Here is a 12,937-nt window from a genome sequence, read left to right on the forward strand (position 1 = left end):
GAAGAAAGACAGTGAGGAATACCCACAGTTCTCTTGACAGTGGCTTGCTTTACATATGTTTACTGTGGAATTTTCTGTTTTTAATTGAGTATGTTGGCTCTGGGCTAATGGTGGCTCAGTAGTAGAGCACTTGCCCTGCATGCCTGAGCCCCTGGGTTCAATTCCTCAGCACCACATAAGCAAAAAGAAAAAAGCCAAAAGTGGTGCTGTGGCTCAAGTGGTAGAGTGCTAGCCTTGAGCTAAAGAGCTGAGGGACAGCGCCCAGGCCCAGAGTTCAGGCCCCACAACTGACCAAAAAAAAAAAAAAAAAAAAAATTCATACCAGGCCGAGCATGGTGACTCACATCTGTAATCCTAACTACTTGAGAGGCTGAGATAAGGAAGATGAAGGTTCTACACCAGTCCAGCATGCCTCCCAGACCCCCTTCCCAACCCATGGCTCAGTGACAGGCACCTTCTAGCATTGTGGGAGGCTGAGGTCAGAAGCATTGCAGTTCTGGGGCATCCTGGGCAGAAAAATTCACAACTCTATCTCAACAGAAGCAGCTACGCGTGACAGTACATGTATGCCATCCCAGCTACAGTGAGAAGCCTAACTGTGTAGATGACTTTCCAGGCAAGTGCCCAGGCAGGAAACAAGACCTTATCTCAAAAATAACCAACACAGGGGCTGGGAAGGTGGCTCAGTGGTAGAGCGCTTGCCTTGCATGCCTGAGGCCCTGGGTTCGATTCCTCAGCACCATATAAGCAAAAAGAAAAAGGCCGGAAGTGGCGCTGTGGCTCAAGTGGTAGAGTGCTAGCCTTGAGCTGAAGAGCTGAGGGACAGCGCCCAGGCCTAGAGTTCAGGCCCCACGACTGGACCCAAACACACACACCAGCAAAGAAAGAAAATCTGGGTGCATAGTTCATTGGTAGAGTGCCTGGGAGAAAGTGTCTCCATCAGCCCAGTCTTGCTAGATGCTACTTCAGATTGAACCTGAGAAGCGAGTGCTGAGGAGGAGCACGGTGGAGGCTGCTGTGCAGCGTCTGTTATGGTCTGGAAGGGAAACTGCTTCTGTGAACAAGATTTCAATCTGCTATTAATCGTTAACAAGGAAACAACGGGGCTGGGAAGGTGGCTCAGTGGTAGAGCGCTTGCCTTGCATGCATGAGGCCCTGAGTTCGATTCCTCAGCACCACATAAGCAAAAGGAAACACCACCCAGGGCCAGTAGAGCGTGGCCTGGGATCTTGTGTACTGACTGTGGTATCGTGGGGTAAATGAGAGAAAGGCAGCTGAGGCTTGAGGCTGTCGGGGAAGCCTGCGGCCTTTTAAATTGAAGCCATGTGGTGTTCTGATAGGGGCTAGCCCTGGGGGGGGGGGGGGGGGAGGTGCTGTGGTCATGGGCAGCCAGGAGGCCACGCTGCATGCCTGCCAGGCACCACCCAGAACTCCAGATGGTGTGTGTAGTAGTGAGCTAGACAGCCCAGCTGTGCGCATGTCCCAAGTTAGAAGCTCTAGTGCCCTGCTTCTGACCAGACTGTCACCTTTCCTCGACCCGATGTGCCACGGCAGCTTAGTGTCTTTCAGGTGTGTGAGAGAGTGACAGGCCAGGGCTGGCGCACAGGACAGGAGGCCTGAGCTCCCACAGCCAGCACCTGGAGGCAGGCCTGCACTACTCCTTTGCCTCGCAAGAGCACGCTCGGTGCTATGGCTAAACTCATATTGAAAAACTTGACATATCCTGTGGCTGTGAAAGGATGAGGGAGGTTGCCCTTTGTTTACATTTTTATCCTTCTTGGAAAGGTAAGTCACCGTGGTCCTTCAGTTGTGTTAGACCAGCCAATGGCAATCCTCTCCCCCGGTGACTTAACTTGGCATTAGCCAGTGCCTGCCCTGTGCCACCTCAGCCCCCTGGAATTTCTAGAAGATCCGGTGCAGGCCTCTCTAACGGGCTGCAGGACTCAGACCAAGGGGAACTCCTACTTCCTCCCCATGCCACAGCTCTGTCCAGGCTTCCCCAGCAGCGGCTGCTCAGGAAGAGGCTGGCATGCCGAGCCCCTCGCTCTAAGAGCTGCTCACCACGCGCCTGCTGCCCCTCTCTTAGTGCCGTGTTTGGTTCTGCAGGGTCCTCCCCACCATGCTCTCAGAACGCCGCGCTGCCTTCCTCCAGTGCCTGGCCGCTCAGTGCCTCCGGCTGCAGCGGCTCGTTGAGCAGCATTGCGCCCGCGCCCAGCGCTGCAGGTATGGTCGGGCCTCCTCGTGCAGGTAGCGTTTTCTTTCTTTCCCCAAGCAATCATGATAGGCCCAGCTTTTCCTGCCAGTCCCTGAGCCCTGTTGTCAGCTGGAAGGCTGTGAGGTGAGGTGCTGAGTGGGGGCCTTGCCAGCACAGCTGCTGGACTCTTGCAGCCTGGAGGTGAATCTCCTCACACCATGTGCAGACCTAGCGGGAAGACAGTGAGGTTTGTGAGACTTTAGCCTGGAACTTGCTGTTACCTGAGCATGCCGTCGGGGCAGAGGCCGGCAGATCCCCTTGCCCACCGGCAGCACCCCCGGGGTACCATGTTCCATTCCTCGGGTCAGTGTGGTACCGGATGCACCTGTACTCCTGCAGACCACACAAGTCCTTCAGACTCGGGACACTTGTCATAAAAACTCCAGAGGAGCGACACCAGTGGCTTACACTTATCTATAATCCTAGTTGTTCAGGAGGCTAAGATCTGAGGATCACAGTTCAAAGCCAGCCTGGTCAGGAAAGTAACCACCAGCTGTGGCACTGTCCCTGAGCAAAAGTGCTCAGGGACAGTGCCCAGGCCCTGAGTTCAAACCCCATGACTGACACAACAACGAAACTCCAGAGATGCCCGGCATAGTGGCCACATGTCCCCTTACTCAGGAGGCTGAGACAGGAGGATCACTAGCTCACTGACTGATAGACTCAAGGCCAGTCTGGCTTACACAGTGAAGCCCATTCTCAACCCAAAGGCTGAGGACAGGGCTCAGTGGCACAGGGTTTCCCCAGTATGTGCAGGGCCCTGGGTTTGGTCCCCAGCACCCAAAAAAAAAAAAGGTCCAAAGGAATTTGAGTCTGAAACTCTTAAGGACATGACGTGAGCAGAGCATACACACAAGCGCGCAGCTCACCTGAGAAGCCTTCTCTTCCCAGCCACGTGCTTTTAAGCCAGTGTGCTGCCCTGAGCTACACCTAAGTTGTATCCAAGTATTCTCTTCTTAAGAAGTCTCGTCACGCCAGGACAGCTTTGATGTTGTTTATAGCGTGGTGCTAAAGAAGCAATGAGATGGATTATTTTCTTTCTAGCCATCGATGCCCTTTCCAAATCCAGTGCTCGTTCACTGAGCTGCATCCCTTCCCAGCCAAGCTCCGTGCCACCACAGTTCTGTCCTGCAGGGGACTGAGAATAGATGGGGTGGTGGTTATAATTAGGGTTTTGGTTGTTTTTTTTCCCCCTAATACAGTGCATCTGCTGCTAGTTAGTATACTCAGCTGCATCCATGTGGGGTATGGTGGGCAGGGGCATCTCTAGAACCGTTGGCAATTGCAGTGGCTGCTGGAGAGGGTGCTTGTGTAGAAGGACACCGCTCTGATCTGTACTGCCTGTGATCAGAACTGCCCTGCTGAGCTGGTCTGAAGATTGAGCTTCTTGACCAAGTGCCAGTGGTTCACACTTAGACTCCTACTCATTGAAGAGGGGGAGATGGCAAAGCTTGTGGTTTGAGGCCAGCTAGGCAGAAAAGTGTGAGACACTCCTCCTAACCAATAGCAGAGCATGATGATATGCTAGCCACCCAGTTACTTGGGAGTCTGAGATTGGGAGAATTGTAGTTTGGGGCCAGCCAGGGCAAAAACCTTAGTTAGACTCCCATCTCAACCAGTACCTGAACTCTATAGCTGATACCTGTCATCCTAGCTATGCAGAAGGCAGAGATAAGAAAGAGCACTTCCAGGCCAGCCCTGGCAGAAGAGAGATCCAGAGCATAAAGGCTGGAGACGTGGCTTAAATGGTGGAGTGCCTACCTGGTTAGTGTGGGGCCCTGAGTTCAAACCCCAGTGCTGCCAACAAAAAAAAATAAATAAGATTAAACCTCAAAGCTTGTTTTCTTATGACAAAGTTTACCTGGTTGAGGATGCATCAGAAGCACTGGCATGGCCTGTGCTAGACATACAGACTGCGTCTTTGAGCAGAAATTAAAGAGAATGTGGCTGGGCACAGTGGTACACACCTCTAGTCTCAGCTTCTCGGGAGGATTGCCTGAGCCCTGCATTTTGAAGCCAGCCTGTGCAACACAGTCTCTGTAAAACCCAAAAAGGAAAGAAAAGGAATCCCAAAAACGGAGTGCAGTGTGGGCCTCCCTTTGGGTCACTTTGCTGGTGTTTTTCCTCCAGTCCGTGATGTTGGAGGCGTCTGCTGCCCCTCCCAGGGCCAGCGGCCCTCCTCCCAGGCTGCAGATGCACATGTTCTTTCCATTGTCTGTCTTCTAGGTAAGCTGTCGGACATTAAGTCAACCTGGTCCTCTGGCCCAGCCTCCCACACGCAAGCTTCCCTGTCTCACGAGCTGTGGAAGGTGCCCAGAAACACTACTGCACCTACCAGGCCCCCTCCAGGGTTAGCTAATCCCAAGCCTTCCTCTACCTGGGGTGCCAGCCCCCTCGGCTGGACCAGCTCCTACTCCTCGGGTAAGTTCTTCCTCCTGTCTTGCCATGGGCACAGGACCCTCCAAGCTGCTGAGGCTTGGCCCTTGTGGCAGATGTTCATTGCCCAAAGTGAGGAAGGGATGAGACCACTAATCTTAGGCTGGGTCTCCCCATTTTATCACTGGCTGACTCCTACTTCTACCAAAAGAAAGCACACAGCAGCTCCTGCCTGTAAGCAGCTCCCTGGACTGGCAGGGCCTTGGCTGACCTAGCCAGAGCCGGCGGGGTCAGCCCTGGGCGTGCGCTCCCAGAGGCTCTGCTCTGGGCCAGGGGATTGCTGCCACGCGCATCCGTACTCTGCCCCCCTCAGCCAACACAGGGCCTTGTTTCTCTTGTCTTTGCTTCTCCACAAGATTCTAGTGGAGCGTCAGGGCTTTCCAGGCCAGTAAGTAACTCAGCCCGGCAGCCTGCAGAGAACGCTGTTGTGCTGCCGCAGCCCTGTGGGCTAATGTGAGGGAGAAAAGCCAGGCACTGAGGACTTAGGGCACTGAAGGCTTCACAGAGCTACAGGTAGAACATTCTAGAACAACACTTGTTTCATGAGCAAGCAGAAGTGTAGTCCTTTTGATTCTGAATGGGGGTGAGACAGACAGGCTGTGGTAGAGACCAGAACTTTCCCAGCGGCCCGTGCCTGTCCCTGTCCCGTTCCACCTACCCCTCGAGGCACAGCTGGGTCGTCCTGGGCTGAGGCGGGGTCCCCAGGCCATGGTAGAGCCTGTGGGCACCGTGAGGTCTGGATCTGTCAGAGATGCTGGGGTTAGACAGCAGGAACATGGCTCCTGGCTCCCATAGGGCCTGTCAACTGAGTTCCTGTCCTCTGGGCCTTCACACAGGTTCTGCTTGGAGTACTGACACCTCAGGAAGAACAAGCAGCTGGCTCGTCCTGCGCAACCTCACACCCCAGGTACAGCACCGGCGCGGCAGGAGAAGGGCGCTGCGGCGCCCCCAGGGCACCAGACGTGGCCCAGAAGGTGCTGCTCCACCCCTGGAGCAGATGCCTGTCCTGGGGCCTCTGTTCAGGGCCCACAAACATTGGATTTGTGAGTTACAGAATAGAGTGCAGGCAGCAAGAAGCAGACATCGCCAGTGAACTTAGCCTGTTCTGAGTTGTTCATTTACCCTTTGAGGCTGAAAAAAATTACCTTTGTGAACAGAATTGTCTACGATATAATTGTCCATTCAAGAGTGACGTGGAGCTGGGCGTCCTGTGGCTCCTGCCATAGCCCTAGTTACATGGAAGGTGAGATTGCAGCTAGTTACATGGAAGGTGAGACTTGCAGTTAGTTACATGGAAGGTGAGATTGCAGCTAGTTACGTGGAAGGTGAGACTTGCAGCTAGTTGCGTGGAAGGTGAAACTTGCAGCTAGTTGCGTGGAAGGTGAGACTTGCAGCTAGTTGCGTGGAAGGTGAGACTTGCAGCTAGTTACGTGGAAGGTGAGACTTGCAGCTAGTTGCGTGGAAGGTGAGACTTGCAGCTAGTTACGTGGAAGGTGAGACTTGCAGCTAGTTACGTGGAAGGTGAGACTTGCAGCTAGTTGTGTGGAAGGTGAGATTGCAGCTAGTTGCGTGGAAGGTGAGATTGCAGCTAGTTGCGTGGAAGGTGAGATTGCATCTAGTTGCGTGGAAGGTGAGATTGCATCTAGTTACGTGGAACGTGAGATTGCAGCCAGTTGCGTGGGAGGTGAGATTGCAGCTAGTTGCGTGGGAGGTGAGATTGCATCTAGTTACATGGAAGGTGAGATTGCAGCTAGTTGCGTAGGAGGTGAGATTGCAGCTAGTTGCGTGGGAGGTGAGACTTGCAGCTAGTTACGTGGAAGGTGAGATTGCAGGATCATATGGCCAGGCCAGCCTGGCAAAAAAACAAAAAACCATGGGACTCCATCAAGGAAGAAGCTGGGTAGGGCAATACATGCCTGTCATCCCAACTACAAGGGAGCACCTAGAATAGGCAGATTGAGATCCAGGCACGTGCCTGGGCAGGATATGAGACCTTAATCTCAAACATAACCAGTGAAAACTAGAGCTGGAGGCATGCCTCGACCAGCGTAGAATGCATGAGGCCATGAGTTCAAATCTCCAATGTTGCCAAAGAATCTGTGTGGTTCAGTAGAGCACTTTCCTAGCAAATTCAAAGGGCCTAGAATTAAAAAAAAAAAAAATGCTTTGGAATCAGATGATAATGCTTTATGCCTGTAACCCAGGTGATGGTGTTTTATACCTATAACCCAGGCGATGGTGGTTATGCCTGTAATCCAGGCTCTTTGGAGGGAGAGACTGGGAAGATCACTGTTCAGGGAGTTCACCCAGCAGGTAGAATGTAGGCAAGACCCCATCTCAACCAAGAGCTGAGTGTGGTGATGTGATAGTAGAAGGATCACAGTTCCAAAAAGTTCACAAGACCCCCCCCATCTCAACAGCAACAGAGTATGGCGGTGTGTGCCTCTCAGCAGGAAACATATAGAATCGTAGTCCAGCCTGGATGAAATACAAGACCCTAGCTCAAAAATAACTAGAGCTACATTGCTGGGTGGGAAGGGGCTGAGCTAAGGAGAGTGAAAGAGGAGATACTGATTGACAGTCTACAGGTATGAAAATAGAGAGAAACTGCTGGAGTTGTGTTGGGGGTAACAGAGGAGGCTGATGAAATGCATTGTACGCATGCAGAGAAATGCCTCCAAGAGCCCCCCTGTGCCAAATGCTAAAAAAGAAACAGTAATGAGCCAAAAGGGCCGGAGTCCCTGTCTCCAAGCATGAGACCCTAACTTCAAACCCCAGTACCTTGAGAAAAAAATGACTTGGCTGTTCCCCTTACACTACCACAGGCCAGGGGCCGTCCACAAGGCCTCAGGCCCAGTGCCCTGTGCAAACCACAGGCGCCATGGAACAAGCTCCGGACAGGGGGGAGCAGAGCAGGAACTGGAGCTTTGCCCTTCCTCCACCTGATTCTGACCCGTGACGGGACTGAAGGATCCCCCACTAGGTGTGTGCCTGGCCCCAGACAGCCACTGGAGATTAGTGCGCATGCGCCAGCGTTCCCTGCCGATGCAGGCGCAGTGCGTCGGGGGTGCTGTGGTAGAGAGCTCAGGAAGGCGGTGCCTGTGCTTCCCCCAGATCGACGGCTCCACCCTGCGGACGCTGTGCCTGCAGCACGGGCCCCTGGTCACATTCCACCTGAACCTCACGCAAGGCAATGCCGTGGTCCGCTACAGCTCCAAGGAGGAGGCCGCCAAGGCCCAGAAGTCCCTGCACATGTGAGTTCTCAGCCGCCCCCGAGGGTGGGGGGCCGAGGCCTCCGGCCAGGCACCCAGCTGCTAGAGGCGCGTCACCTCGCGGTCTGGAGACTCGGCTTGTGAGCACCAGGCAGGCGTGTTGAGTTCCCTTAATGTCTCGTCTCCGGGACACTTGTCTCCAGCGCAGCCGCTTCCCAGGCCCGGGGCTGGGACTGGGCATCCGAACAAGCGTGTGGAGCTCATCCTCCATGAGTGCGCTGTTTCCGTGGTGGCTTTCTCCTTAGGAGAAGCTCCCCCAGCGCACCCGGGGCCATCTGTGACCAAAACAAGAGCCCACCCCCAATAGCACGGAGAGACACGCCCCATGTGACCTGCAAGGTTGGGCGAAGGGGCCACACCGGTGAAGTGGGCCTGCCAAGAAGGTCCCTTGAGCCGGCACGAGACCAGGACATGAACTCCCCCACAAACCCACCCCGCTCCCGTGTTTAGCCCAGGCGACAGGCTACTCTGCCCCTGAACCATCCCCCATCTTAGCGGTGCACTGAAGCATGCACCCCACACCCCCACACTGAGCCTGCCAGAGTGGGCGCCTGCCACAGCCCAGCCACAGGGCGTGTGTGGAGAGGCCGCAGCTTATGGCCCTTGGCTTCCCTTTCATGGTGGCAGTGCCTCGGACTAGGGCTCGCTCGCCTGACCTCCCGTGACCTCTGTGTTGCAGGTGTGTGCTGGGGAACACCACTATCTTGGCCGAGTTCGCCAGTGAAGAGGAAGTGAATCGGTTCCTGGCCCAGGGCCAGGCCCTGCCGCCCACCTCCAGCTGGCAGCCGAGCGGCGGGAGTGGCCAGTCAAGGCTGGGCGCCTCGGGCAGTACCCACAGCCTGGTGCGCGGCGACACTGCCCACTGGAACACCCCGTGCCTGGGTGGCAAAGGGAGCAGTGACCTGCTCTGGGGTGGGGTGCCCCAGTATTCTAGCAGCCTGTGGGGGCCGCCTAGCACTGACGACGGCAGGGTGATCGGCAGCCCCACCCCGCTGAACACGCTGCTGCCTGGGGACCTGCTCAGCGGGGAGTCCATCTAGGGCGCCAGGAGGAGAGCTGGCCTGGCGGCCCACCAGCCGGGAGGAGCGCAGCCCTGCCAGCCCGGCACCATGGCCTGGGGTGGCCACGCGCCCCTTTCGAGTACCTCTGTCCAGTTGTGAAGACGCCATGGCCGCGGCCTGAGAACTGTGGGAACAGGGGGCCGCCGCCCGCAGGACGCTCCTCATAGCTTTTGATTTTGTGTCGTCTCTTCACGTTCGTACAGTGTGTTGTCGTTTTGAGTTTTAAGTATAAAAGCTGCTTAGAATAGTTCTATCATGAAGGGCACTTTTCAGATTGTGGGCTGGAAAGGGTTATTTTATCATGGGGGCGGGCTGGAGGGAGGGAGGGAGGGAGAGGGACGCGAAGCCTATTTAAAGTGAGCCTGTGATGATTATGCACATTACCAGAGGTGGAGGGGCGGGGCGGGGCGGGGCGACAGCTGTGGCTCGGGCGGAGCTGAGCGGGCGCGGGCAGGCACCGCCTGCCATCCCCTCCCTGTCCCTGGATCCGCCTATGCACATTGCCCTTGTTCCATGACCCTTGTTCCATTACTTTTTCATGTCATTTTTTTATCCCAAAAAAATATTTTTTAAAAGTTAAAAAAAAAAAAGACATATCAAACATGCAAATACTTGAATCCAGCAGGCCAATAATGAAATGTGAACACTTTCTAAGTCTAATTCTACACTTCCAGGTTGACAACAGTACACAGAAACAGGCTCTAGGAAAAGTTTCTAAGCTCATAGCCTATGTGTGCGTGCGTGCGCATGTGTATGTGTGTGTGTGCGTGAAACTGCATGTCTGTGCGTGCTTCTGCACGGTATGCGGTTCCTGTGTGCGTGTTGACAGTGTGTGAGGGATTCATCTGGGTTCTCCTCCTACTCAGTATATGCTTTTTTTGGCGCATTGGTCAAATGTCTGTTGTTGTTGTTGTTGTTGTTATTAGCATCTAACTTTGCACTGAGGTGTCCTTGCCCGTCCTTTAGCTAATCCTAAACATGTAGAGAACTCACGGGACAGGGCGGCGACAATTCACGTGTAAATGTTTACTCAAGGACTCTGTTATGCGTCTAAAGTTACAGTGTATATCTCTGGAAAAATAATATGTATATCTACCTTTAGCAGCTTTTTATCGTGGACTAATGCAAGAAAATTATTACCAGAGTATTGCACCATTTCCATGTGGAATATAAAGTTAGAGAAGAACTGTTGCTGAAGTGTGGCCATAGATCCTCGCAGCGCGCGGGCTCCGGCCGCACGGGGTGCGGGCGAGCACTTGGACGCGGTGATGACTGCTCTCGGCGGAGCCGGGGTTGGCTCCACCTGTTTACAGACCTTTTTTCTCCTTCAGACTTTAACATTTAAAAAATAAAATAAAAAGGAATTAAAAAAAAAGACTTCCGTCGTAAAGAACCCTATTTTCAGAATGCAGATACGTTACTTCCGGGCTCTGGGACCGGGCAGTGCTGTCCCGGCCGTCATCTGGACTCTGCCGACGCCCTCACCCTCGGGTGACAAGGCAGGAGCCGGGCGCTCTCAGGAAAGCCAGGGCCCCGAGGCAGCGCCACGCCATTTCATGTATTTTTAAACCCAACTCCTAGCACTGAAGATGTTATTTTAAAAAAGGAAAAAAAAGAGAAAAAGAAAAAAAGAGGAAAAAAAACCACAAAGAAGAAAAATACCTAATCTCTAATGTGTAGCAGTTACATATTTACCAAATAATGGACTCAAAAGAAATAGATGTTTGAAGAGTGCTTTATATATTAAAAATTGCTTTATGTTTTAAAATGATCGATGTTCTGATTGTTTTACAAGGAAGAAAGACAATGGAAGGACATGCCCTCGAGTATGTTTAAAAATATACGAACATTGTGCTCCCTGCCCACCCTGGCCAGGGTTCTTGTGCATTACACTCTTTTTTAATTAGCTTTTTAATGGTTTTATCAAAACAAAAACAAAAAAAAAAAAAGCAAAAAAAGTCCTGCAAGATTGCAGATCAACAAAAGCTGGTTTTATAGAGGATCATGAACTATGCACAAACTGGGTTCGACTTTTTCTCTCAAGTCTATAGTGTATCTAGCTGAACAGGCCCTCAGTGATCCCATCTCATTGCCAATACGTGCATTCTGTTTTTGTGATGTACGCAGACCTGTGTGTGTGTGTGTGTGCACCAGATGGGCGTGTGCGCATGTGTGCACCACACAGCCACCACGCCGCCATTCAGCACTGAGTTGTAGGTAACTCGTGGTTTGAAATTTGGGGCTAGACGTAAAGGATCTGCTTGTTTGGGGTTTGGTTTGTTTTTCCTCCTCCTCCCCCTCCCACCCCACTTTTATTTTGAATTTGTCTGTGGCTCTGAGATAAACAAGTTTGTGGCTCTTAATGTTTCTTCTCATAGAGTGTGATTGTTGAACACGCACCGAGAGTTGCTTTCAAAACTACAACGCTCTGTTGAAATCGTAAATAAATTGCAGTTTTTCTTGGCTATTCAGATGAATGTGTTTTTTGTTTTTCAAAGACAGACTGATCCTTTTTAGGGGAGTTGTCCTACTGGAACACACCTCCCTTTTGTGATGTCCTCGCAGCTTGTGTGGATGCAGTCTGCACAGAATCCTGGCTGACTTGTACCATGTGCTTCTCTGTTACTATGTTAAAACTTGTCATGGTCACTGAGAGGCACAGGAGCGCCCCCCCGCTCGGCCCACAGCCCTCATGAGAACCAGCGTGGCCGGGGCAGCAGGGCAGGGGCACGGGGTGTACTGAGGACCACCACTTCCCACCAAGGCCCTGCTGTGGGTGTTAGTCACAAGGCTAGGCCCCAGTGGCTCAAGCCTGTAATCCTGATGACTCGGGCCAAGATGTGAGCATCGCTGTTCAAAGACAGGGCAGGCAGGAGAGCCATGAGGCCCGGTGCCTGGAAGGAAGGAAACAGGCCCAGAGCGCCTTTTTGTGGATGGTGGAAGCAGAGATGGGCCTGAACGGCTTGAGGAGGAAGCGGAAGTGGCTGGCAAGCCCTGGCTCAGGATGAAAACGATGAGCTGGGTGACACCATGAGCTGCGAGTGCCAGTGGAATGCAGACCACGTCAGGCCCTGGCATGGACCATGAAAGCCATGGGCACTAGTGCTTCTCCGAGGACTTGGTGAGGGAAGTGAGCCCAGCCTCCGATAGCTGGCACGAAGTGAAAGCCAGGACCACCTGGAAACTTCTATAGCCCCTGGGCCAGGAGCATCTGCCCCAGCTTATGAAGAAGGCGGCACAGGGTCCACGTGTGCAGCCAAAGTCAAGAGTGGGCACAGAGGGATGCTTCATCCAGGGACAGGCCACAGTCCACATACAAGGCCACCAGCTGATCAAGCCCGCCCAGCCCCCCGGGATGAGCCCGCAGAGATGCCGAGAACAGAACTTAAAAGACAACACAAGAAGTTTGGAAGGCACAGCGGCCGCAGGCCGGAGCCCCAGGCAGGGGTGGTGCTGGCCAGGTGGGGGCAGAAACCTCACCCTCACAGCCCAGGGCTGATTGGATGGCACCACCCACACAATCCAGTGTCAGCTTTGTAAAGCTGACTGCAAATGATTGCAAATAACTGCTCATGCGCTCTCTCTCTCTCTCTCTCTCTCTCTCTCTCTCTCTCTCTCGGTAGAACCACTTGCCAATCAAAAGTGATGCTAGGCGGGTATCGGTGGCTCACACCCATACCAGCATCAGAGGCCAAATCTGAGGGTCATGGTTCAAAGCCAGCCTGGAAGCCTCATTTCCAATTAACCAGTAGAAAGCTGGATGTGGAGCTATTTCAAATGGTAGCGCACTAGCCTTAAGCAAAGCTCATGAACAGCACCCAGCCCTGAGTTCAAGCCCTAGGACAGGCAAAAAAAAAGGGGGGGGGGGGCAATGCTAAAGACAGTGTTGGTGACTCATACCTGTAATCTTCACT

The 12,937-nt window shown here is 53.3% G+C and overlaps 1 protein-coding gene across 7 annotated transcripts in view; it reads left to right on the forward strand.

Moving 5' to 3' along the window:
- Positions 1-9,328, forward strand: part of Tnrc6c (trinucleotide repeat containing adaptor 6C) — a 71,133-nt gene extending 61,805 nt beyond the window's left edge. For 3 of the 7 annotated variants that reach the window (XM_042667167.1, XM_042667170.1, XM_042667171.1), the window contains 5 exons: positions 2,107-2,247; positions 4,481-4,675; positions 5,527-5,597; positions 7,805-7,944; positions 8,642-9,328. In XM_042667167.1, the coding sequence (XP_042523101.1) occupies positions 2,107-2,247; positions 4,481-4,675; positions 5,527-5,597; positions 7,805-7,944; positions 8,642-9,002 (908 nt within the window). In that variant the 3' untranslated portion in view covers positions 9,003-9,328. The remainder of the gene's footprint in view (positions 1-2,106; positions 2,248-4,480; positions 4,676-5,526; positions 5,598-7,804; positions 7,945-8,641) is intronic. The other 4 variants (XM_042667169.1, XM_042667168.1, XM_042667165.1 and 1 more) reach the window with 2 other exon arrangements.
- Positions 9,329-12,937: the final 3,609 nt, after the last annotated feature.

The sequence above is a fragment of the Dipodomys spectabilis genome, unplaced genomic scaffold (genome assembly GCF_019054845.1).
Source record: "Dipodomys spectabilis isolate Male_0828 unplaced genomic scaffold, ASM1905484v1 ptg000379l, whole genome shotgun sequence".
In the NCBI taxonomy this organism is placed as follows: Eukaryota; Metazoa; Chordata; class Mammalia; order Rodentia; family Heteromyidae; genus Dipodomys; species Dipodomys spectabilis.